At 40.9% G+C, this 27,207-nt stretch overlaps 1 protein-coding gene across 20 annotated transcripts in view; it reads right to left on the reverse strand.

Moving 5' to 3' along the window:
• ADAMTS9 (ADAM metallopeptidase with thrombospondin type 1 motif 9) overlaps positions 1 to 27,207 on the reverse strand; it is a 167,641-nt gene that overhangs the window by 89,508 nt on the left and 50,926 nt on the right. For 17 of the 20 annotated variants that reach the window (XM_058288353.2, XM_058288347.2, XM_058288348.2 and 14 more), the window contains 8 exons: positions 24,583 to 24,728; positions 14,386 to 14,567; positions 14,158 to 14,294; positions 12,585 to 12,702; positions 12,238 to 12,333; positions 3,031 to 3,197; positions 2,817 to 2,946; positions 2,119 to 2,245 (listed from right to left, as the gene is read on the reverse strand). In XM_058288353.2, coding sequence (XP_058144336.1) covers positions 2,119 to 2,245; positions 2,817 to 2,946; positions 3,031 to 3,197; positions 12,238 to 12,333; positions 12,585 to 12,702; positions 14,158 to 14,294; positions 14,386 to 14,567; positions 24,583 to 24,728 — 1,103 coding nt within the window. The remainder of the gene's footprint in view (positions 1 to 2,118; positions 2,246 to 2,816; positions 2,947 to 3,030; positions 3,198 to 12,237; positions 12,334 to 12,584; positions 12,703 to 14,157; positions 14,295 to 14,385; positions 14,568 to 24,582; positions 24,729 to 27,207) is intronic. The other 3 variants (XM_071212139.1, XM_071212138.1, XM_071212137.1) reach the window with 1 other exon arrangement.

Raw genomic sequence — 27,207 nt, forward strand, 5'->3', positions numbered from 1 at the left:
AGTAGGTCAGAGCTCACAATTTTGTAAGTAAAGTGGGCTACCGAGATTTTTCATCAGAATGACATGGTATTTTTGGATTATGTTCTAACCCAGAACATGTTAAATGAGAGGTTGTAAAACAAAGTTTTATCTCATCCTGTCACAGTTTAATCAGAGCAGACTCTCATTTCCCTAAGGAAGTGAGGCACAAATGTGGACCAATTCAACAGAGGCATCTAGAACTTTCATCTGCCCTTCGATTCTTGGCTACCTTCTCTTTGCCTTCATCACCGTTTCCTTGTGGAAAGGTTATTTTCCATCCTGGATAAGGGAGGCAGGCATCCTGTCACTACACAAAAAACACACTAGGAGCTCAGGTTGGGAAAGCACAGCAGAGTCTCCCAAGAGGCACACAATCACTGGAATATGAGCAGAGAAACTTGAAGAGTCTGTGGGAAAGCAGAAAGCCTTCTGGAGGCGTTTTGCCATTAACAACTTCACTTTTCCAACAATCCGTAAAAGTCAGTATGATACATGTTGATAAGTATTGTCTTCTATTTACTTTCTGGCATGAGCATGTACCTGTCTAGTTATGAGGCTTTATAAATGAATCCTAAACTCCTCTTATTTTCATTTTTAAATTCCTACCTCTAAGTTCTGTCACCTCTACCATGCCCAAAGACACAGCCAAGATTCTTTCATCTTCATTTCTCTAGTCAGTCGGAAGTGCTATTAACATACAATCCTGTTCTCTGAGTTGCTGCCCTCGTTTGCTCTCAGCATGTAAAAATAGGGGACCTTCTCCAAATAAGAAATTTAGAATAGCCCCTTTGACATATCTACTATAAGAAGCGAAAAGACTTTAAGCCCAGGCTTTACTTAGGTATTGTGAGATGATTTTTAATAAAAATCAGCTATGGAATCAGGAAGGCTTGGGTGCAAATGCAAGCTCTATCACTTATTAGCTAAGTAACCTCCCTGAGCCTCAGCTTCCTCGTCTGTGAAATGAAGGGGAGCAGGATTCATCCTTCAATTCAATAGAACTGAGGAGAAGATTAAGTGAGGTAAGGCACGTGTAGCATTTAAAATACATTACAGGAACTCAAGAAAAGTAGTTATTACTATTATGATTGTTTTATATTACCATTACTATTATTATCATCCTCCTTGTTTTATTCTCCAACCAAGTTCCGAGTATCATCATGCAACACCACATAAACTAATAATACAAAATGGGGGGAGAAATCCACTTGAGATCTCAAGCATAATCTTACATAAAAGCCGCATGGATTCAAGGCCATTTTTCAATGCATTAGGCAGTCAAGGCCACTGGATGGGATTTGGCATGGTGATGTGGAACCTGTAAAATGCTTAATGTTTACTTTGCTATTTATGAACCTCAACACGTTCTCATACCACTCTATGCTGAAAATGTCTCTTCTGTAAAAGGAAGATGAAGCACCAACTCCTCTTACCTGCATTTAGTTGACACTCAGACTGAACAATGCAACCCCCAAGCTATTAATTAAAACATAATATAGTCAACCTTGCAGGCAAATGGAAAACTTTATAATTCTCCATTCGCCCACCATTTCCTGCCTCCAAGTTGACACCTTTCTTAAATATAGAATTGTCTGAATATTCAGACATCTGTATATAGATTTTCCTCTTGTGCATTTCCTGACTCTTCTTTACTACTTTGCACTTTTATGGGTGTTGGAGTTCCTCTACGGGGTGATAATACCCACTGGGTGATACAGAATATTATGGGCATGGGAAGGGATAAGGTTTCCCCCTTACCTGTTGACTTTCAAACCCAACCTCTGCATAATGTGTGGCTGTAACCACAAGAATAATACTCACCCAGAGAGTTGTACGGCTCAAATGAGAATTTTTTTTTGTAAACACCATACTCTATTAAGCTATTTTTTAGTAATTCTTAGGAGAACAAAGTATCTACAGGCAGTGATCCTGAAAAATCAGTCCCAGAGGAAAGGAGAATTGCCTCAAGCATATTTTACCAAAGACTAGGAAGGGACTGGAGACCAACATCCTGCTCCTTTTGGCCGTCACACGCAGAGGCCTTGCACAGCACCCGCACAACTCAGTAGTCAAGATGAGGAGGGGACACAGCCTCACCTCAATTCACAATCAGTGCCACAGGGTTCAGAAATGGGTTCTGGTGGGGGCAGCTGGTCGCATCTTTGATCAGAAACTATAAGCTGGTCAGTTTCCCTGGTGCAAACAGGTTTTCGTTTCCGCTCTCCTAAGCAGGGAAGGAAAAATATTTCAGAGAATGTAACCTATTCCATAAATTATTTAGACCAGGGATTGGCAAACCTTTCCTATTAAAAAGTGAATATTTTCAGTTTTGCAGGCCATATGCTCTGTTACAACTACTCAATGCTGCTGTTACAGGGCAAAAGCAGCTGCTCACAGGCAGTGTGTAAACAAATGGGCGTGGCTGCATTCTAATAAAACTTTATTTTCAAAAGTGGGCAGTGGGCTGGACTCAGGTTTGCCAACCCTTAATTTAGACAGAAGGAAATAAATGAAATAATATGTCATATGACTACTAAATCCATGTCTCTGGGGAAAGTAAAGTGGCAGAGATGATTCTGCTTAGCTTCACATATGTATGTAAACCTCTTAGGATGAGGAAACTCAAGATTATCTGAATTCCTTGAAAAGTTCAACTCACCAGCCAAAAATGACCAAATTGATTCAGAGAAAGGAGATTAGAGAAAGCATGCAGATGGGTTTATAGGTTGCAAGAATTTGGCAGTTTCTTAAAAAATGAACTTAAAAGAACCAAAACTCAGTTTCAAAACAGATACCTTGGCAGGGCTTACTGCATGCTTGCCAGGGTCCTTGGCTGTTCCAGTAAAATTGCTGAGGTTTATCTTCAATTGGAATATTGAAAGAATAGCGCACATCGGGATTGTATAATTTTCCCACTGACAAAACCTGGAATGTACAAACAAAATGGAGTGATTATTTGCATGCTCTGTGATTCTGAGGAAAAGGTAAGACTTGTGACCAAGTTTTTACCTGAAGCAAAAGTTCTTGTTCAATACGATCTGTGGAATTAATTCTTTCTACCACGTTGTCAGATCCGCTATACTCTATCACAGCATTCCCAACACGGATTTCCCTTTTGGACATCGTGACAACGAAGTCTCCATTTAGCAAGAATTCTCCTTTACTACTTGATAAAGCTGTAGATAAGAAAAGAGATTTCATTCATTTGCTGCCAATTACTAGCTGTTTGAAATATAAAACAATATCTTGATAGGCAGAGAGTCATAGTGCAAAGTATATGGACTTCGGAGACAGGAAGGCACAGGTTCAAATCCTACTTTTGCCCTTGACAGCTACATGGCCATAGGAAATCACTTTCACTCTCCCAGACTCTGTTTCTTCACTCTCAACTGGGGATAAAAACACTTACCTCTCACCATACCTGTAAAAATTAAATGAGATAAAATATAAGGATTCTAATTAGCCTGGGGTTCATTACGAAGTCCTGAAGTTACAGGATTATATAGGGAAGCAAAGGCATTGATACGTGAAAATATGTACTAGTGAAATGACCACTCATACATTTGAATCCAATTTTTTTATTGGGGAATTTAAACCATTTGCACTCAGTATTTACTGATGAGGCAGGACTTACTTCAACCAATTTTTATCCTTTGTTTCTTATAAGTCTTATACCTTTTTTATCCCACTCTTCCTTCATTGTAGCCTTCTTTTGTGTATGGTTGATCTTTTGTAATGAATAAATTGATCCCCTTCTTATTTCCATGTCTGTATACACTTTAAATACTTTCTCTGTGGTTATCATGGGGTTTGTATTTAACAATCTAAATCTGTAACCAACTAGTTTGAAATGATACTAACTTAACTTCCATAACATTCAGTCTTCTCCTAGACAACTCTGTTCCCCCTAAGTGTTCTTTTTGTCACACACTACCTCTTTATATTTTGCATGCCCATAAAACAGATATAATCATTTCTTATTCAGTTGTATTCTAAACCTTATAAGAATTAAGAAGTAGAGCTGCATACCAAGAATACAGTAATTCTGGCATTTGCATTAACCCATGTGGTAACATTTTCCAGGGACCTTTATTTGTCTTTATTTGTTCATACAGCTCCAAGCTACTATCTGCTGTCCTTCCCTTTTAACCTGAAGAACTCCCTTTGGAATTTCTCATGGAGCAGGTCTCATGGTGATGAACTCCCTCAGCTTTAGTTTATCTGTGAATGTCTTATACTCTCTTTCTTGAAGGACAATTTTGCTGGATATAGAAGCCTTATGTGACATTTTTTCTCTTTCAGTAATTAACATGTATCATGCCACTGCTTTCTAACCTTCATGGTTTCTGATGAGAAATAGGCACATAATCTTTCTGAGGAGCACTTGTAGGTGAAGACACATTACTCTCTTGTTCCTTTTGGAAGTCTCTATTTTTGGCATCTGACATTTTGATTATAATATGACTTGGGGTGGGACTACTTGATTTTATCCTACTTGGAGTTCATTGGGCTTCCTAGACCCTGGATGAGCATATCTATGTCTTTGATCAGATTTGGGGAGTTTTGAGCCATTATTTCCTGAAATATTTTTCTGCCCCTGTCCCTGCCACTCTCCTGGGATTCCCATAACATGTATATTGTACATTTCATGTTATCTCGTGGGTCCCTCGGGTTCTGCTCATATTTTAAAGTTCTTTCTCTATCTGCTCTTCAGACTCTATGATTTTAATTGTCCTATTTTCTAGTTTGCCAAGTCTTTCTTCTGCCTGTTCAAATCTGCTGTTGAATGCCTCTAATGTATTTTTAAATCTCCATTATTGTGTTTTTTATCCCCACAAGTTCTGTAAGGTTCTTTTTAAACATTTCTAATTCCTCATTTTGTTCACACATCATCATCTTTATTTCCTTTAATTCTGTGGTCATGTTTTCTTTTAGCTCATTGAACTTATTTAGGAAAATTGACTGAACATCTTTAATTAGTTGTTCCAACGTCTGCGCTTCCTCTGTTGTTTTTAATTTGTTCCTCTGAATAGGTAATCTCTTCCTGTTTCTTTGTATGACTTCTGATCTTTTGTTGAAGTCTGTGCATTTGATTATTTTGATGTGCTAACCCTGGAAGTCAGTTTCTACCTCTTCCCTAAGGTTTTCATGTAGAATTGGCTCTGTGGTAAGACTCTACACTTCAGTGCTGAGTCCAGTTTATAATGAACTTTGAGAACACCCTATGGTTAACAGTCCAGGTTTCCCCAGGTCTCTTTGAGCCGGCATCTTGCCCTAGGCATGCACTTTCAAGATTTCCCCAGTTTGCAATTCTTTCTTCTCCGAGAATGGAGTTCCTCTCCCCAGCTTCTTCTCCCAAGGCCCTGGGCTGTGCTCCTTGCTCTTATTACAGTTTTTCCTCTCCACAGCTTTCAGCCCTGGTTCTGTACTATTAGTCAGTGGCTCTGCTCCCCTTTCCATGCAGTTTCCCTGTAACGTTTGAGTTAGGGGACCCAGACCTGCACCCTGAGCCTGTCTTCCATGGCGTTAGCTGGGGTCAGTGTATAAAGACACACAATATTTTTGTTTAGGTTCACCAGTAGTCAGACTCCTAGGACTTGGACTGGTTGCCCAATGGCACAGTGGCTTGATCGGGTTCCAAGGAGCCACAGCTAAATGCACACAGACTGCCACCGTGGGTCTATCTTGCCTCAGGGACCCAAGTCTGAATGTGCCTGGGTTGCCCCCACGGGGGGATCCACAGTCAGGGGTCTGAAGTAGAACGTACCCCACCATGGAACCCCTGCCACAAGTTGTAGACCTGAGTGTGAAGGAGGGGCCTGGGCTGGTAGATTTGTCCTGCTGCTCTCCTACTGTTTTCAGGTGTTTTTCTTTCCCCTTTCAAATTTCAGTATTCAGTTGAGTTGTTATCTAGTCTCAATTATCTTCCAGCGTTTTGCAAGAGCTGATTGTGCCCTTTTATTTTGCTGTTTCTAATGGGGTATGTTTAACAGGACATCTTATGCCGCCCTTTTGATGATGTCACCCCACTTTTTGATTAATTTCTCAAGGTAAAATTCCAATTGTACTTTTCCCCTTAGTATTTACTACAAAATTCTGGTTTCTTTGTACGTTTTTTTCTAATATCACTTTTTTTTGAATAATGAATCCTCCTCAGCATTGTACCTGACCTGAAACAGGCACTCAAAAAATCAGAGCTATTAAAATTTGGGTCCAGAATAAAATCCTAGAGAAAGACCCCTTTACCTTTTGTAATTTGTATGTGATGAGAAAATCTCCAGTAGTGTGGGATGCCTTGAAGTGCACAGGTCATCTATGTAGGTAAACAAGGTGTTTTAGTTTCCTAGGCTGCTTAGGCAAATACCATGAAATAGTTAGGCTTAAACAATGGGAATTTAATCACCCACAGTTTTGAGGCTGGCGAAGTGTTCAGATCAAGGCATCATCAAGGCGATCCTTCCTTCCTGAAGACTGCTATCAACAATCCTTGGCTCCTCTGTCACAACCTCAGGCACATGATAGTGATTCCTGCTCTTTCCCTTCTCTTCAGGTTTTGTGGATATCAGCTTCTTGCTTCCATGGCTTTCTCTCTTTGAATTTCATTCGCTTATAAAGGACTCTAGTAACTGGATTAAGAACCATCTTGATTGAGATGAGTTACACCTTAATTGAAGTAGCCTCATCAAAAGGTCCTACTTATACCAGGTCCATATCCACAGGAATGGATTAACTTTAAGAACATGTTTTTCTGGGGGTACATACAATTCCAAACCATCACACAAGGAAACGTAACTCATGTGTGGAAAAGAGGTCTCATCCCAGGTACCAATGTCAATCACTTGGTAGTAGCTTCCCCTGAAACTATGCAGAGCAGGATTCATTGCTAGCATCATGTTTCAGCATCATATTAGTAATGTCTGTCATGGTTTTGGAATGGCTAAGACATCTTACATATCTGCCAGGGAAATCCTAATTAGTCCTCATTGCCTTTTGTACTCACAATGCAGTTCACAGTCTATGTGCATATAGAAGAGCTCCAGATGATTTATTTAAAATAGGTATCATTCCCTTATGTGGAGATTAAGGGCTGAGATGAAGCTGAATATTCTATATGGTTCAGTAGCAATTGTACCTGTTTTCCTGGACACAGAGTTCACTCAATTGGACACTACTGATGCAGGGTTACTCTTTCCAGGATCAGGAATGAAATGCATTGAATTCTGTTCCTAATCCAGCACTTCACTTGACAGAATTCCCACCCATGTAAGCCCCATCTTTGATGAATAAGATGCTTTCATCTGAGATGGCTGGGAAGGATCTGGTGACATGGGGGAAAGCCATGGCTAGCTTTTAAAAATAACGTCTTCAATTTATTGGTTTAAAATCCACTGGGAATCCTTACTACCTAACAGAATGTAAACCAAACTCCTTAGCTTAACCTTCCAATAACTTTACAAATCTTATCTTGACCTATCTTTCCAGTCTCACCATCACCTCCTGCCAGTAAACCTGAATTCCCACTCATGGATAGCCCCAAGTCAGCAATGCATTTTTCTATTTGGAGGCAGTGAAGTGAAGTGGATAAAGCTGCATGTCCAAAATTGGACCAATAGGACTGCAATTTTGACTCCCTACTTTGTCTGGTTGACCCTGGGTAAGTTGTTTAACCTCCCTGAGCCTGAGTTTCTTCCTCTGTATAATGGGTTTCTTGACAAGACTGCTATGAGGATTTAAACAAGATAGTGCATAGAGGCTTTAGTTCCTGGAAGATCATAATGCCTTTATATGCACTGTCCCCTCTTTATACCTCTATGAAGTAGGGTCTGCTAGAAAAACATGATTTAGCGATTATTAATTTCCCAAGGCCATTTGGCTTCTAATTCAGGAAGCCTGTCAATCACTCAAGTTTTCCAAGAAGGAAGTCAACAAATGCTTGTTAAACGACTGAATGAATTCATGCATTCGTTTTCTTATGTACAAATAGGAACAACGTATGTTTGGGTTACATATTTTTAAAAATTTAAGTGTGTTTTGCTGCATGGCATGAGCCCCTTTAGTAAAGCAACCTTTTAAAAATTCACTTTTTATAACCCCTCATAAAAATCCCAGCCCATAGTAGGTATTTAATCAGTGATGCTGAAAGAACAAGTGATCGATTGAACCTGACATTCACAACGAAGAGAACAGGGTGCTTCTGGCTAAAGAACTGTTTTCTAGTCAGTGTAAACCTCTGACAACCTGTCTCCCCGCAGATCCAGTGTTGTGAGACCCACCAGCCATGCAAGATGCAGGAGCTTCGATGGGTCACTGATTGGAGACAGGTTGCTTCCTTGGCCTCTCAGCATCTTGAGATTTTTCCCTAATATGGGCCACTTACATGGTGACAGCAAGATGTGCTGCCAACAAAATTACCCAGTTCTTTCAAGTTAAGCCACATGCTAGCAACCTGGCTGATGTTTCCACTAAAAGAGGGGAAATGAGATATCACAATGCCAGTTTCATGATTCTGCCATAATTCAGTTTTGTTGTTATGCAAAGAACAATTCTATATTCTAGGTGAATAGTGGGACTCTTTCCCAAATGTTTCCAGGTTTCTTCTCATACTTATACTGACCATGGCATTTCAGCCCTCACTACATGCTTCTTATCCCAGAAGACGGTGAGTAGGGAGTGAGAAAGGCACTCAAGTGATGTAAGACTCCTCTCATGATTTGCTCTGATAAGTGACTTGGCTCCAGACATCTTTAAAGTCATCAGTTGAAATGAAGTTCCTGTGTTATCTTGAACTGAATCGATTCCTGTCTTCCCATTGCCACAATTAATCAAGGGCTGAGCATACTGGAGACAAATTAGGATCATAGAAAGGGCTAACTTTTTCTCCTAAAGAAATACAAACATGGTGGCATTGGGTGCAACTCAGCTTTAACCCATGAAGAGAGCGGGTCTGTGGAAATGGACAGTTTTTGACAGGGAGACTTTCTGCTTCAGTACCTTGTGAAACAAATAGTTTCCTGAAAACAAGTCTCCTGCCCAGTCTCCCACTAATGCGATTAGGGCAGCTAATTTCCTGCGTTAGTTTCCCCCCCATTTCACCCATCAGAGTGGTTACTACAAAGGCCCTCTCTCCTGGAAATTGCTCCCTCACCAAAACATACAGAAAGAGTAAGGCTTGACTGATCTTGAAAAAAGTATGAGCGATAAAGAGGAATACTGCGTAACAACATACAGCTGTGACTGGACTTGTGCAGCCCTCACCGTGGATTTTAAAACCTTCTCAGTGCATTTGCTGCACTCTCCTTCAAGCCAAGAATAAACATTTGCACGCCCCAGACTTGATGACAACATCAAATTCTTTCTGCATGGTTAAGTAACCACTGTAAGGTTCAAAGGCTCTGAAGTCCCTGCTTTCACACTCGGTGAACTGTAACTGGTGATCTATGCACGCACGGATTTCATTTGCTTCCAGAGACTTTCTTATGCCAACAGGTGATTGTCCCATAATATTCCATTAAAAAGCCGCGACTTGCACAGACTACCTGTCCCAGACCACAAATCTTCTTTAATTTAGCTTTCATTCTTTATAAGGAGATTAAGAAAGCTTCAGGGAGGAATTAAAGGTTATCAGGAGGCCCTCCCTGAATTTAGGCACCTGACCTGGGCTGATTAAGTTATATTGAATCCAAGGCCACTACTTGGAGGGAGTTTATTTTTCCAGGAAAGAGAAGAGGAAAATCTCTCTCTCTTTTTTTTTTTTCTTCTTTACTTTCTCTCTTTTGAAGAAAAGAATGGAGCAGCTCAACATGGCTTTCAGCTTCAGGAAATTAATTTACAAAGAAGGTTTCATGCAATGCTGCTTGATTTAATAAGGAAGAAATACAGGCATAGCTGACACATGCTTAAATGTATCACCAAGAGCACAAAGAAAAGTGTTTGACCCATCCCATTTTGCACAGTGGTGGAAGGAGAAATGTGGGTTCCCAAAAATCTGTGAAAAGGTCCCTATGAACTTGGTTCACTGACTTATAAAGTCTCTGCTCATTTGGATATATAGGGGAAGGAAAAGCTGACACAGTCATTGAGTAATTAATCCCACGTAAGTCTTTGTAGTCTTTGAAAGAAGGTATGAATCAGTACACAACTAAGGTAAGCCCACCCACACTGAGCACATAGTAGGCACTCAATAAAGACAGCACCCAGCAATAGTTTTGCAACAATTCAGCCATCTGTTACTTAGCACCTCCCACATGTAGGCATTAGGAGCAAAGATAAAAAATACAGCCCCAACCTTAAAACACGAGAGGCACATGGATAAATAAGAAACAAATCTTTGCATCTCAGCTGACAGCAACTCCATACTTTCAGTTGCTCAGGTCAAGACCCTGTGTTATCCTTGTCTCTTTTCTTTCTCTCTCACACCATATTTGACCTATCAACAAATCCTGATGGCTCTACCTTCAAAAGCTACCTAGTATCTGACCATCCGTCACCGCCTCCACTGCTTCCACTTGGGGTCAAGCCACCAGCATCTCTCTTGGGTGGACTGCAATAACTTCCTAACCAGTTCCCCTGTTTCTAGCCTGCCTTTCTTCTCTCATGATTTATTCTTAACAACCATAAGCGACCCTTTTAAAACACAAATACAATCTTATCACATCCTTCTGAGGCTCAAAACCCTACAAGCTCCCAATTTCTCTCAGAGAAAGTCAAATTCCTTAAAAACAGTCTTATGGCCCCATATGCTCTAGCCCTGGTTTCTCTTTAGCGTCTTCCCCTGTTTTCTCTCAGCATCTCCCACCTTGCCTCTGCTTTATTCCTCAAACAATCCGGCCATATTTCTACTTCAAGCACTTTGCACCGTTTTTCCCTTTTGCCGGGCACGCTCTGCCTGGATAGCGTGCGCTCTCTCCATGCAAGTCATACATTTTAACTTCATAGTCCCTACTGCATCTCCAGTCTCCCAATTTCCCTTATGCTGCTCTGTTATTTTTATAGCACTTAACACCTTCTAACAGCAATACAATAAACTCTAAGAGGACAGGGATTTTAAATTTTCTTTTGGTCTGTTTTGTTCCCTGTGTCTATAATAGTACCTGGTACATATTAAAATGAATGAATGAATCAGTGAGTGAATTATGATGCAAGGCAGAAACTGCTACCACCACAGTTGGCTAAAGGAACACTATCATCTATGTAGGATTTCATGCAGACATTCCAAAATACAGATACAGAGTATAAATACTAATTAATAGTGTGATATGTTCAAATTTTGGGGCAAACCTCTGCAGAGGCTATGTTCGTAGGGGTAAAATAGAGTTCCTGCCTGGACATCTTAAGAGCGAATGTATATCCATTTCTTCCTTAAAATTGAATACCTGGCAGGACTGCTCTGATTTCTTTTAGATTCGAGTGCAAGCTGTGCTGCTTTTTGTGACTAGGAGGAGTCTAGGCTAATTGTGCAAGAGGTGACAATAATTCAGTTGAATCCCTTTTAGTCATTCCCTTGCTCTCAGCATCCTTCTTTTAAGTCATGGTTGGGCAGATTTCAGAATCAGTTACGGTCATTTACAGAATGATAAATTGAAGGGATCTGGGATGGGGTTGAGCAAACAATTGAAAATCAACACAGGGTCACTGGTGTGTTACGGTTTAAGTTTAAGGAGTGGATATGCATTCATCATATCCTTGGGCTCTGTGAGGAAAGGAAAAAGACTCTCTAAAGTAGTAACAATGTGAGAAAAATATGTGATGTGATAGAACTTTTTGGGATGACCAGCCATAATGAAATCTCGAATAAATCTACCAGTGATTCGCTGCTGGGTTAGAGCTGATATCATAAAAATTGTTCTAAGTGCCCCAGTAAAATATTTGCAAGTCAGCTACCCACAGGACAGATTTTTAAAAGGACTCAATGAGAGCAATGATATTATGCTAAATGAATAGTGTAAGTACTTTCAAAATTTGATTTGGGACCTTTCTGTTCTCCAAGATCCAGAGTAAATCTCTTGGTATCAATTAGTACAACTAGCCAGCCCTTAAATCAATGCTCTGAGGGAGTATATATGAGGGAGAAATAGAATAACAAATTTGAAAGATGAACTTCATGAAAATACAGGACATTTGGAATTTCTCCATGTGAAATTCAAGGAAGGAAGTAGAATCTGCCAACTCCTCCAGAGAACTAGAATTCCTGCAAATCGCAGAAGCATCCCATCTCACCTAAGTAGTTGTCATCCTCTGATTTCCCTGAGAAACTGTGCTGCCGCACATCGATACTGGTAGCACCAGCTGGAATTCGGACCACAGTGTTGTACCCTGAAAAGAATTCAGCAGAAATGCGATATTCCATAGAATGGTTCACTTTCTCTAAGCACTCATTAAAAGGGGAGCAACAAAGGAATATAATATAATTCTCACTAATAGGCGCCTTACAGCCAGATGGATAATGCACCATAACAAGACTGATTTTACACTTGACATGAATACTTTTACATATTACATGTGGCCAGTAATTTTTAAACTTTGACCATCTTCGTTCTCACAGTTCTTAGGAAACAGATTCTTACCATAATGTACGGTATTAAATGTTCCTGCCACTGTCTTGCATGAAGAATTATCTCCGCCACAAATCCCACATTTATCTCTTCGGGCTTTTGAGTTTAAAACATGATCGCATCCAGCTTGCTTTTACAAAGAAAACATTTAAAATAAAAGTAAGTAAGTATAACAGAGATTATAAAATGGCCAATAATGTGCATTCGAAAGGACAAGAAAGTCAAGTCCCCATAAACCTGCAAGCGTGAAGAACTCAAACTGTCTATCATCTTGCTATTAATATTTAAAATATGGTCCTTGGACCGGTATCTTGGGCATCATGGATGCCATTAGAAATGCAGAATCTCTGGCTCCACCCAGACCTACTGATTCAGAGCTGGCATTTTAACAAGCTCCTCAGGTGGCTGATCCACAAATTAAAGTTTGAGAGGTACTGGTCTATGAATAAGTCAAATAAATGGGAAAAATCACTCAGGAATACATAAAAGGGCAGGGAGTGGTGAGGACTGTGTCCAATTAAAGCACCCGTACCCTGCTGTAAGGGAGTGGCTGCTGTCCACTCGGGGCTATTGTTGCCATGGAGAAATAAGAGCCCAGTGTTGACATTTTCCAATTTTTCAAGAGAAGCTGGAAAATTTGATTTTATGTGAAATCTCCTTATGTTTAAAAATTGGCTCCAAATGCAGGTCAAAGCCTGACTGCAGGCTGCCAGGTGGAGGCCTTGGGCCCCAAGGGGCCTCCTGAATTTCCTCACATGTATTAATCAAGTGCAGCAGTGTAACTGAACTCTGAGAAGGCCACCAGCCACGACCAGCGGGCCAGGAGGACAGAGTTCACATTCTTGGCCATTCTGTTCCTTTGCATTACCTAGTCTTTGAGGAGAAACGCAGTGTGCTGCTATAAAGTGGACTGATGAGGACATCAGCACCTTAGCTGTGTGTCAGGAAGTAGGTGAAGCTCTACTACGACGTAGTGACTCCCGTTTGCCTCTGGACCACATGCAGAGGACAAATACCTCATCTCAGAACCGGGCCCTGATAGGAATGATTTCTGACTGCTAAAAAAGGTGAACCGGTATCAAGCCCTTCAGAAATCATTGTTCTTATGCTTTACCAGGTGCCAGAGGTTGTCAAATGCTCCCCCAAGAAAAATTAACAGCATGTCTCAGGTAGAAGTTGTGGTGCTGAAGGGCATAAAAGAGAAACCTGAGTGAGGTCAGCCCTTCCTCACGGCATCTTTCTGGAGCAGAGCTTTCCAATCCAGAAGACTTGTTGTCAGGAAGCATTTGGGTTTAACCTCAAGTACCGAGGTTACTGAAAAGGATCATGTACATGTAAACTACTGTAATAAATCTTCAAGGGGTAGCTTCATGCTGTCTCCCACCCCCGAGACTGAGGATGCACAAAAAAAAGCCGTTGGCATTCATCAGTATCAGGTGATGCTTACGGTGCTGGACCATGGTTTGAGAACCACTACCCTGGAGATACTGCACAGGTATCAGCTGTTATTGTTCTATCAAGGAAGCCACAAACCACGAACTGGCAGCAGGGCAACCCAGTGAAGAAAACGCCATCTGCGACTCACCCGGCAGAGGCCTTGGACACAGATATCATTCGTGTTCTGGCCACAGGGAGTTCCATCTACCACTCTGTCTCGGAGCTGATAGTAGGCCGTGTTCCCTGCCACCCTGCAGAACAACTTGCATCGGTCCTTCATCAAAACTACAGAGGAGAAACAAGGCGCAATGTGACTTCCGTGCCAGGACCCAGCGCCGGCCAGGCAACCGCTGGCTCCTTCCCCCAATGCACTTACTTCCGCTATACTTGGGGACCCAGCGCACGTTTGGAAGCAGCCCGTTGATGTTAAAATGCTTCCCGTCAAAGTGAGCGCACTGTTCATCTCGGAAGTCTCGCCTCTGTTTGAGACATGGCTCGGTGTTGCAGGACTTAAACTTCATTCGACGTCCTACACAGTATTTCCCACCATTTTTTGGCCTGAGAAAATATAAAGAACACACAAACTATATGAAAATGTATTTCTCCCTATACCACTCCCTCTTCCATGACTTCCTGTCCCCTGGGGAAGCAGATCTGAATCAGCAAATTAGAGGAGAGGACGAATGCTATGAAATCTGGATTTGCATTCTGCCTTTTACACCATAGGTATATATAACCTTGGGCAAGTCACACAGTCTCTGAGCCTCAGTCTTTACATCAGTAAAATGGGTTGAGGCCACCTTGTAAGACTGTTCTGAGGACAGAAAAAAGGCATAGAACTTAAAGTATGAAGCGTACAGCCTGCAATCTATTAGGCTATTTCCTGCCCTCTTTCTCCTGGAATATTCACAGTCTTTCAAGTTTAAAAATGTAGAAGGTTAGGGTATTCGGAATGCTCCCCCTCTGCTTCTGCACCCCGATATTCTAAAACATAAGTAGTTCCACCCCCATTCATACTGTCCCTCCCTGTTCTTTCTTCCAACAACAATTTTTGTTTGTTTTGTTTCATAAATAAAATGGGTATCTGCAGTTTCAGTAAATGGAAAGTACCCATATTTTGATTGACTTAAAAGAAGCAGGGAAGCGGACTTGGCTCAACGGATGGAGTGTCTGCCTACCACATGGGAGGTCCACAGTTCAAACCCTGGGCCTCCTTGACCTGTATGGAGCTGGCCCACGCACAGTGCTGATGCGCTCAAGGAGTACCCTGCCACGTAGGGGTGTCCCCTGCGTAGGGGAGCCCCATGCACAAGAAGTGGACCCCATAAGGAGAGCTAGCTGCCCAGCGCGAAAGAAAGTTCAGCCTGCCCAGGAGTGGTGCTGCACACACGGAAAGCTGACACAGCAAGATGATGCAACAAAAAAAGATACAGATTCCCGATGCTGGTGACAAGAATGCAAGTGAACACAGAAGAACACACAGTGAATCAACACAGAGAACAGACAACTGGAAATAAAAATAAATCTTTAAAAAAAAAAAGCAGCAGCAGGAGGGGGTGTACTGGTTTCATTAACTTTTGTGAGACAAGAATCTGGAGCTCACCTTGCAAAGCATCACAGTGTAAATTTAATCTCGGCATGCAACCCTGTACATGTACTTTCCAGATGGGACCCAGAGAGTAAATTATACAACACATCCACCAGGAGTCGACAGCTTGCCAAATTCATCATGGAAATGGGAAGATACAGAATCACAGGATGTCAGGGCTCACCTACCCAGGGCTGCAAGAGCTCAGATTTCACAGCTACCCTAGGACACTCCTGAAACTGAAAGAAAGTTTGCCATCTTTTCCCTTTAGAATGAATCTTTCAGAGTAATTCTGACCATTATAAGAAATGGTGTGTGTTTTAACCAGGGGTTTGGGAGTGTGAAATAGATCCATGCTCTAATATCCAGAATGAGAGCAAGCAGGTAAGGATCTGGTGTTGGATCTGGGTTCCAATCTTAGCCCTACCCTCACTGTGGGATCTCAGAGAAAGTTCTTAACTTCCCTGAAATTCGATTTTTCCTTTCTCTAAAATGACTGCACACAGTAGGTACCTAGAAATATTAGCTACTATGATAGCATACGTCAGCACTACCCAGTCTAAACCCATTCAGCACGGTGAGTAACAACTTTGAGCTGAGTGGCCTGGATTGTGAGGGAGCAGGGAATGCCTGCAGAGCCCCTGCAGCGCCAGGGTAGCATGTGTCCACATGGTTAGACAGGTGCTCCCTAGATCAAAGATTTGTCAAGTGAGGGAAGAGCACGGGTTTTGCACTTAAAAGATCCTAAGCTCTGAAGTGAATTATATACATGAGTGTGATTAAAAGGGGGTAATTATAGGTTGTATACATGTCACTAGAATAAAAAAAACAAAAACACAGCAGCATACAAAAACCCACTATATAATACAGTGAACCCTGGGAAGCAGATTTGGCTCAATGGATAGGGCGTCCGCCTACCAAATGGGAGGTCCAAGGTTCAAACCCAGGACCTCCTGATCTGTGTGATAAGCTGGCCCACGTGCAGTGCTGATGGGTGCAAGGAGTGCCCTGCCACGCAGGGGTGTCCCCCGCGTAGGGGAGCCCCATGTGCAAGGAGTGTGCTCTGTAAGGAGAGCCACCCAGTGCAAAAAAAGTGCAGTCTGCCCAGGAATGGTGCTTGCACGCATGAGAGCTGATGCAGCAAGATGACGCAACAAAAAGAGACACGGCTTCTGGGTGCCACTGACATGAAAGAACAAGGCGGACATGGAAGAACACACAGTGAATGGACACAGGGAGCAGAAAACTGGGGGGTGGGAGAAAATTAAAAAAAATAGTGAACGCTATTGTAAACCATGGACTATAGTTAGTTCAATAATAATAATAATATTATTCTTTTATCATTTGTAACAGATGTGCCACATTGATGCAAGGTGTTAATAATGGGGGAAGTGTATATGGGACTACACTTTCTGCATGATTTTTCTGTAAACCTACAGCTTCTCCAATGAAAAAACAAGGCTGCTTGGCCTTGGGCAAGCTTGGTGGCTTCTCTGAGCTCTGTTCTTCACATGTAAAATACAGACGGTATCGTCTACCTCAAAGGCTCGTTCTCAAGTCTTGGAGGTGGACAGCATCAACTGACAAGCTTAGCAGGAAGCCTGGTAAATAGTTGCTGCTCTTTATCATGAAGAAGACTGTACCGGGATGCAAAACTGCACATAACCCAGCAGCCTCTCTATTTCACTGTTTCCCCATCAAATACAATTAAGTCCATATGCTTTATATCTGTATTGTTCCCTCAACTTCCCCAAACTCTCTTATATTGTGCCCAAGCAGAGGGCAAATGAGGTATTTTTATGCTTATAGGGGTTCAGAGAAGTTAAGTAGCTAGCCCAAGGTCACAAGCTAATAAAAGCAGAGAGCCAGGACTGGAATTCTGCTATATGATCCGGGTGCTATTGTCCAGTCTTCGTTTTTCTTTTTTGGGGCCATTAACAGCGGCAGCCTTAGTCTCCTAGATACTAGGCCCTTCTCTCGGTACCAAGGCACCCTAGTCGCATGCATAAAATATCACAGATTAGTCATGAATAATAGAACAGGCCCAAATACCTGCTCAGGTGAAACCTGCTTTCCATATGCTATAAGGAAGACTCCCTTCAATTTTCCCTCAGGCCAAAATTATCTTTATGGAATTTAAAAAAATGTGCCAACTTACTATGGTGGATCAATGATTTATTTATTGCCTAAAAGTAATTCATATTTCTTTCCCGTTGAAAATAAAAAGTTTTTAAAAGTTGATTTTCTTGTTTTGGTTCTCTTATATAACTGGTTGTAGCTGACTTAAAATTTACCAAATGCAGCAGTGTTTGAGCTACAAAGTTATTATTTGGAGGCGGCCTCAGGTCACTCAGATGGTGAGTTTCCATCTTTGCTTGTTTTGACCACTACCTAATGCAAATAGCATTTAGGGACTTATTTTTTATAAACAGTGTTGCTTTTGCAAGCAACATGTAAAAAACATTCTATATGAGAATTAATACTACTAAGAGGTTCTAGACATAGACCGGGAAACAAAGGGTTTGAATCCAGCCCTGCCTGAGTTACTAACTGCAATCTTGGGCCAGTTGCTTTGTCTCTCTGTCTCAGTTTCCTCATCTGTAAAAGGGAGATGATGCTCCCTTCATAGGGCTGCAGCGAGGGTCAACTAGGTTAATACGTTTAAAGCATTTAAATAAGGCCTGGCACAGAGTAAGTGATCAATACATGTTTATTACAGCAAGTCCGCACACTACAGCCTGTGGACCAAATCCCACTTGCTTCCTGTTTTTGTATGGTCCGTAAGCCAAAGTAGTTTTCACATTTTAAAATGATTGGGAAAAAAATCAAAGGACTAACATTTTGTGACACATGAAAAATGATACGTAATTCAAGTTTCAGTGTCCACAAGTGAAGTTTTATTGGAACACACATTCATCATCTGCATATCACCCGTGACTGCTTTCTTACTCTATCAGCAGGACTGAGGAATTGGGACAGAGGCTTCAGGACTTGCAAAGCCTAAAATATTTACTACCTGGCCCTTTGTGGAAAAAGTTGGTGGACCCCTGAGGTATTCTCATGTTCAAGGCTCTGTGCTGTTTTCCACCCTGGGAGGTAGATAGTAGCATCCTTGTTTTACAGGTTAGGGAACTGGGTTCAGAAATGTTAGTAACGTAGGAAGTGAGGTACTCTGGCAAAGAGGCCACCCAGGTCTCTGTGATCCCAAATTCATGATCCGGTCTCTCTTCCATGCTGCCTGTCTTAAGACCAGCCTTTTTCTATATTGAGACTCATCTGTAACTTTATTTGCCTATTACATTAAGGCCGATTAAAATGTCCTATTTAATGTTGCTATAACCTTAATAAATGTAAATTTGCCCTTTTGAAATATATGGCTTTTCTTATTTCCTAGGTAATGTGGCTTCTGACCCATTCATATATACTGTGAAATAAGGAATGCTCCACTGTCTGAATTTACCTTTCAGCACGGAAAAATTCATTTTATAATTTAGTAATTGAGCTAGATAGGAATATTTTTTCCACATGGGCAAATACTGAAAATTCTAGGAAATACAGCTTTAAAAAATAATATTAACAACAGTTTCCCACTGTTAAGAGCCTTTTAAAATACTGTATGTTGAGTAGGAACAGGAAGAACTTAAGGAAATTGCTAGATTAATTACGAGGAAAGTAAGCACTCAGTGCAGCCAAGCTGGATCTTTCAAGCATGGATTAAACAGCCATGCCAGTCAACACATGAAGGAAATTCAGGATGACGTGTGGCCACAGCTATGAAAGAATTTTCGCAAAGATCATCACAGGTGCATTCTACCCTTGAGGAAAGCTAAACTTTGCTCTGCAAATGGGTTTGAACAGAAATCTCAACTTCTACATTTACTTACACTGAAGTAGGGCAGGCAGATAGAGGATTAGGACAGGAAGACATTTCTTTCTTTCTTTTTATTCTTTTTGGGAGGTACTGGGGACTGAACCCAGGATGTCGTACACAGGGTTGAGCTCCATGGCGCTCAACCATGGAGCTACATCCGCTCACCATGGAAGACATTTCTGATGACTCAGTAGCCATCCCCAGGAGGTAGTGTGCTTCTGATGCTTGAGGTTTTTAAGAAGGGATCTGATATCCACCTGGAGGGAGGATGCTGGATGGGCTCTTTGGGAATTAGATGGGATGAGGCAGGGAACTGCACTAATTGATAATTAATGATCCTTCTAAATGGGGTGGTCTGTGGCACTAGGCATCTTCATTCATTAGTCATGGCCCTCCCTCAGCAAGCAATTCTCTAGAATTTGAAACAAGTTTAGCCAATCTCAGTGCCTCAAAAAAAAAAAAAAAAGAGGAAGGGGAGAGAAATGAAAAAAAAAAAAAAAAAAAAAAAAAAAAAAAGACTTGCTGCAATTCTTCACAGCCAAATGAGAGATTCATTTTTTTCTGGATGAACTAGACATATGTCTTTTATATTCTTTTTTATAGAAGATTTTACAAGCAGTTGCTATTGTGGAAGCCCAAGTAGGAAATAACTAGTTCACAATTTCCTTTTTCTCAAATCCATGAGTTTATTAATATTTTAAAATTTAACTTATCTCTTAATTTAAAAGCAAATTAGAAGAACTAGAAGAGGGAAATACTTTGTCTTTCCTAAAGATTTGGGATGATTTTTTTTCTGGATGTATTTAGAGCCAAATTTAAAGCACAAAATAACCTGTGTAGGGCCTTATGACTTGATAGTATATCTTCTAGTTCTAATCTTTGGGCTTCTTTTGGTATTCTAAGTTAGTTTTTAGAACTCTGGTTTTAAAGTTTACAATAGTTCATGCTTCTTATGTCAGGTGACCATATATTTTATATATCTGTATATACACACATATAGATGGATATGGTATATATAAATATGTATGTATGTTTATATATATTAATTTAATTTATTGTCCAATCTAGGACAATTTGAGAGTAAAAGGGGAGCCATTAAAAACTTCTCTAGGACAACAGAATTAAACTGGGACAATCATGGCAAATGAGGAGGTCTCATTTCCTTAACTGAAGGGCATGTCAATCTTTTGTGCTCAAACCGGGTTTTAAAAAAAAATAAAGCATTAAAGAGAAAAAATATTAGGGACCCATTGTCATAATGGCTGCAGCACCATTTACTAATTGAGATCAAACTTTTTGACTCAAATTAGGAAGCATACGATTTCTACAGCTTGATCCCATGTACATTTTTTTTTCTGGCTTGTGTGCTTTCAGGTGAAAAAAATCTAAAAAGATAGCGTAAAGTGTCTGGATGTTAATTATATTCTTGAATCACATAATACTGTGAAAAAATAAAACAAGCCAATGCCCTTAATAGAGAGATCTATTGGATTCTAAAAATGGAGCTACCCACTAGATTCTAATCTAAGCACTTGTCAAACTGAGAAAAGGCATGTTCCCAGGGCAGGGGGCTGTTCCCCTCATACTCCCTGAGAATCGTGACAGCAGCTGCGTCCATGTTCCACTAAGGAATCATCTGCTCTCAGCATTTTTCTGAATAAGCCCTCAGACTAGGTTTTCCATCTGCTTTTCCCTTTCCTAAGTCCCTTCCTTTTTTCAAATGTATTTCTCCAGTACCATTGTAACTAGAGGATTCAGAGTTTCAGAGGCAGTCTCCCTTCCCAATTAACAGGGACATCTTAACTACAAATAACCTGGAGGAGCTGTAGTGAAGCGATGTCAGTGCTGACACCCCAGCAGGTGGACTGCATTACTTAAAAACCTCCAATAGAAAAACAGCAAGGACAGGGACCTCTATGCCAGGTCTTTAATGGTCAGTTCTTAACTTCTCAACGTGAGGATCTTGAGCTTCAAAGTGAAGATCTTTACAGTGGGTGATTTTCTTTGTTTTTTCCATTCTAATTACAGAGTGATTCATCTCTACCTTGCACATCACTTCTAGAATTGCTCTAAGACATTAAAAAAGAAAAGGCCAAGCACTCCTTTTGAATGAAATATTTTTAAGTCAAAATTTAAAAAATACTTATGAAGGACTTAACCGTTTGCAATATCCACATCCTCATGATATTCCTTATTCTAAAATATTAATTTTTCTCAATGTTTCATCATTTTTTAATTTTTAAAAATCCATCATATTTGCTAAGTTAAAATATAGTACTTTAAGTATCAATAAGATAAACAGCTAGGATATATAGTTGAATTATAATAGCAAGAAGCAGAAGAATACATATTGTATAAGCCTTATATAGTATGATACTCATTTAATATAATAACATTACATCTATAATATTAATTCTGAAGTGATATATATTAAATTATTTTACTGGGTTTTTTTTCTCGTGGGGAATAATGATGAGAAACTTTTTTTTTTTTCCACATATAAATGTGTGGCTCTTAAAACTTTATTTCTTTTCCTAAATATAAACCCTTAAAATGCAATCACATGATTTTTTTTTTAAATAAAAAAAGGAACTGGCATGAATCTTAATCTTTATACAATTTCACAGCAACAGTAGCAGCATGATTTTAGTCTCTTAAAAGATAATGATGAGAAACTTTTAATATCATATACTTTTGTGTTTGAATTTTTAAAGTATGTACTATAGTTATACTATTAAAAAATTAATAAAAATATAGGCTATAAAGAGAATCTATTATTTGTTAGTTTACATGAATAGCTACAGTGTTAGTTCCCTCGGAGCTCTTTACTTGTTTTCTATAGGGACTAACATTACATGGGCATGAAATAAAAGTTGGCCTGTGAACAAAAATAAATTGATCATCCTCTGATTTGTACTACAGACTTTCTATATAGACCAAGACTTGCAAACTGGTGGCCTACAGTGATATTCCTCTTGGTTCACACAATTCAGATTTTTCTTATAAAAGCATGGCAACACTAGACCCTCTGTGGGAGCCATCAGCTAGAGGGGAACAGCAGCTGTGCCCCTGGTTGTAGCCACTCCCTACTGCAAGGCACTAGCCTCCTTCACTCTATCTCTCTCCTGCCTGTTTCTATTTACAATGGAGTTTGCTGTCCTCAATCCTCAATCAAGGCTTTTAAAAATACATGGAGGAAAGAGGATGTGGCTCAACTGATAGAATGCATGCCTACCATATGGAGGGTCCAGGGTTCGATACCCAGGGCATTCTGACCTGTGTGGTGAGCTGGCCCATGTGCAGTGCTGCCACACACAGGGAGTGCCGTGCCACGCAGGGGTATCCCCCATGTAGGGGTGCCCCACGCACAAGGAGTGCACCCGGTAAGGAGAGCCACCCCGTGTGAAAAAAGCATAGCCCACCCAGGAATGGCGCCGCACATAGAGAGAGTTGATGCAGCAAGATGATGCAACGAATAAGAGACACAGTTTCCCAGCACCACCTGACAATGCAAGCGGATGTAGAAGAACATACAGCAAGTGGACACAGAGAGCAGACAATGGGCAAGAAGGGGAGAGAAATAAAAAAGATCTTTAAAAAAAAAAAATACATGGATGGGGGAGCAGATGTAGCTCATGTGGTTGAGCACCTGCTTCTCATGTACGAGGTCCTGGGTTTGATTCCCGATACCTCCTAAAAACAAAACAAACAAATAAATGAAAAAAACCAACTCTCACTGGGGAGCAGATGTAGCTCAGTGGTTGAGCGCCTGCTTCTCATGTACAAGGTCCTGGGTTCAATCCCCAGTACCTCCTAAGAAAAAAAGGACGGTGGTGATGGTAGCACAACATTATGAATGCAATTAATAGCACTGAAATATATATCTGAATATGATTAAAAGGGGAAATGTAGGATTGTAACAGAATAAAAAAAAAATTTAAAAATCCATGGAATCACACTACACAAACAGGGAATCTTAAGTTAGACCATGGACTTTAATTAATAGTACAATTACAAAAATGTGCTCTCATCAGTTGTAACAAATGTTCTACACCAATGCAAGTGTTGGTGGTGGGGTGTATGGGAATCCTGCATTTTATGTATAATTGTTCTGTAAACCCACAATTTCTCTAATAAATAAAATAACACATGAGTACTGCTGGAGCTCAATCAATTTACTTAATCCAAGAGTAGCAGGGTCTTTTAAAATAGTTTTTGGCTATAGGAAGACTTCTTGGTTTCTCAAGCCTAAAAAGGTCCTCTGGTACTTCTTAGAAAGTGCCATACAAACTACCATTTACTTTTACTTCTTATGTATCATTTCTATTCCTTGAAAATTTAGAAATCCTGGATCCACACAAAATTGGATGCCATTCCTCCTCCTGAAGATCATGTTTATCTACTTATAAACAGTCCCCTCCCCAACACACGTCTACCATGATAGCTGCTGGGAAAACAATTCATTGACTTTATTTGAACATGTAAGTCCTAAAAAGGTCAGGCTGGTAGAGATAGCCATGCTTGTATCATAAGAACTCTCCTAAAAGTCTGGAGACTCCCAATCTGCAAACTCTGGGGTTTGGGAAGGAAACTCAAGTGTTTCACCTGTAAAACAAATGGATTGATTCAAAAAGTAATTCTCGATTTGTGTCCCAGGTGTCTTGGCGTCTGCAAACGCAGGCTTGAGGGTTGGTGACCACTTTTCAGCATATCAGTAGCTGAAAGGGTACATTTATTTACGTTCTGGAGGAGAAGTCCCTCTGTTTCCTCGTGAAATTCTATCGGGTCACTTTATGGGTGTGTTAGCTCAAGCTCTGTGGAACAGTGAGCTATGCACGACTCCAAGAATAGGAAGCCAGACCTACCAGCACAGAAGCACCAACTGTTTGGCAGACACACTATCAATAGCAAAGGATCACGGGGGAAAAAGTGATGCAGAGGAGCCATGCCTGGGGATGATGGGTTTGGACACCTTACCTGCAGCCAGCCTTTGACGGCCATTCCTTCTCTAATTTGGACAACGCTTGCCAGCTACCTCCAGTTAGAGTATGCCCTTTAAGGAGTTTTACAATACTTATATACCAAAAATAATAGCCATCAGTTCTGGGACTTACTCTGGTCTGTTGCACTCTCGAACAGCCGTTTTAATTCCCCCTCCGCACGTTCGTGAGCAGGTTCCAAAGTGAGTCCAACTTCCCCAGGATCCATCAGTCACAGGGACCTCCATTTCTTTGGGAACACAAAACCCAAACTTGCAGTGCTGTATTTAATAAGGGGAACAGTGAGGCAGAGCTTGGTGCTGTGAGTCATTGTAGGACCGGCTGTCCTTAAAAATAGACCACTCTTTAATTCTTTTCCGTGCGCTGGTTTGAAATGCTGCAAATTCATCATCTACATGAATAATGGAAACCGTGGGAATTTTAACCATTCACTTGTTGACTTCAGGCTGCAGCTTCATGGACGGCTTCCTCGAGTGGAACCGGCCATCGAGTGATGGGCTCCAGGCTGGCGGGGAACTCTGAATGGCCAGCTCTGAACTGTCAATTAGCCTACTTAGAAAAATGAGGAGTGGGAATGGACAGCCTGGCTGCAGACATAGCCAAAACGAGTTATTGGATTTGCATGGTGAATCTCCATGAACAAGGCCTAGAGATGTTATGAGCCTGCTAAAATAAAATGCTTTACTGCTCCCCCAAGGATTAAAAAACCCAATTTTAATTAAATAGGAGACGGGTGTGTGTGTGTGTGTGTAAAGCTAGTTCATGATTCCTGTAAACTCACATAGGATGAGACTAAAGTATAATAGACATCACAGAGAGCCCTAAACTTTACTGCGTTTTTGTTACTAATGATTTCAGATTCTTGGGCCTAGAGCAGGTAGAAGGCCATGGTGTCTAAAAGAAGGGGAAAAATGAGCTCCTCAGCAGGACCAGGGAGTCTGGAAGCCCATTTCAGCCTTCTGCCATTGTTGGGACGGGAGGCCCCGACACCGGACCGAGGTCGCAGGGCAGGGGACAAAGGGAGAGCTGCAGCAGCGGCCGCAGGAGGGGGACGCCCCGCGGCTCTCGCTCAGATCTCTGAAGCGGAGCTGGCGCTGCTGCGGGGATTTATCTTCAGGAGGATGGCAGTGGAGGAAGGGAAGAGGGCCGAGTGCGCTGCCAGGGGGTAAAGCTGTTTAGGGGAAATCGGATAAAAAAGGGGCAGGTGAAAAGTCTCAGTTGGAATAGCTGCCCTGCAACAGGCTTGGTGAACAATTATTTAAAGGGTGCAGTGAAGCATTCTCTCTTCTGCTGCGCCTTCTCCCTTGTAATTATCCTCTTACACTATCGGAGGACACGTCCGTTTCCCTGGGCTGTTTGGCTGAGGCTTGAAAGGTTCGGCATTGAATCCTGGGCAACTCAGTGCCCAAGAAATGTGGGCAGAGTCTGAGTGACGACATCACTCCCTAGAAATCATTTTACGCCTGTCTTTACAGTCTTGAGCATTTCCTGGACTATATCCACATAAAATAAACGAACAGACATTGTGATCCAGAGCACCACCATCCAATAGAAATGCAAGGTGAGCCACATATATAATTTAAAAATTTCTAGTAGCCACACTAAGAAAAGTAAAAAACAAAGTGAAATTACTTTTATTAATCTATTTAGCCCAATATACCTAAAGCATTGTTATTTCAACATGCAATTGATATAAAATTACTGATGAACTTTTTAATACACTTTTTCTTGTACTAAAGCCTTCAAAATCTTATGTGTATTCTAGACTTACAGCACGTCCCAATTCAGACCGACATTTCAAGGGCTCACTAAGCCACATGTCGTTTGTGGATATTGTATTGGACAGTGAAGGCCACTGACCTCAGTTTCTACAGCTGTAAAAATGGGGATCCATGTGCCCAAGTCATCTTAACTATAACACAAGATAATGTCTCCAGTACACAGCTTAGCACACAGGAGACCCAACCTACATAACAATTATAATGATAATGGTAAACATATAAATAACACTTAATACATGGCAGGCACTATTCTAAGCATTTTATATACATTATTTTACTTAATCCTCACAATCACCCTATGAGGTAGGTGCTATTATTATCCTCATTTCCACAGAAGAGCAAAGAGAGACATAGAGAGGTTAAGGTTTAATGTCATTAAGATGCAGAGCTGAGATTTGAAAACAATCCGACTCAAGAGAGCATGCTCTTAATTGCTACACATGCTACCTCCCAACTGTGAGTAAATAGGGACAATTTTTGACATCTAAATAAAGACTGAAATTTAAAACAAAAGACAATGTGATGATAAGGTAAGACTGAGACTCCAAGTTGCCTACCCAATATCCATGCTCCCCTTCATCCTTGTTAACAGAACGTATATTTTCCTAGCTTCCCCTGAACATTCAAACGGTCAAAAAATTTCAGCAAAATTCAGGGATGTCTAAGAAGGTCCTTTTGCCCCTTTGTTTCTTGCCCTTTGACTTTATCCTGCCTGGAATCTCCAGACTTGATGGCTGGTGCTCTAGCAACTATTTTATGACTTTGAGGACAGGTTCCATTTGCCTTGCAGAGTAGAGCAGAAAGAAATCAGAGGCTTGGGTTCTGATGACTTGTAGAATCATAATAACAGTCCTGAACTGCCTGCCTCTTGACTAGTTCTTCTGTGTGTCAAAAAAAAAAAAAAGACCTAATCTGCTTATACTACTATAATTGGATCTCAGCTGAAAAAAATTCCTAA

Source organism: Dasypus novemcinctus, chromosome 26 (assembly GCF_030445035.2).
Source record: "Dasypus novemcinctus isolate mDasNov1 chromosome 26, mDasNov1.1.hap2, whole genome shotgun sequence".
Classification (NCBI taxonomy): Eukaryota; Metazoa; Chordata; class Mammalia; order Cingulata; family Dasypodidae; genus Dasypus; species Dasypus novemcinctus.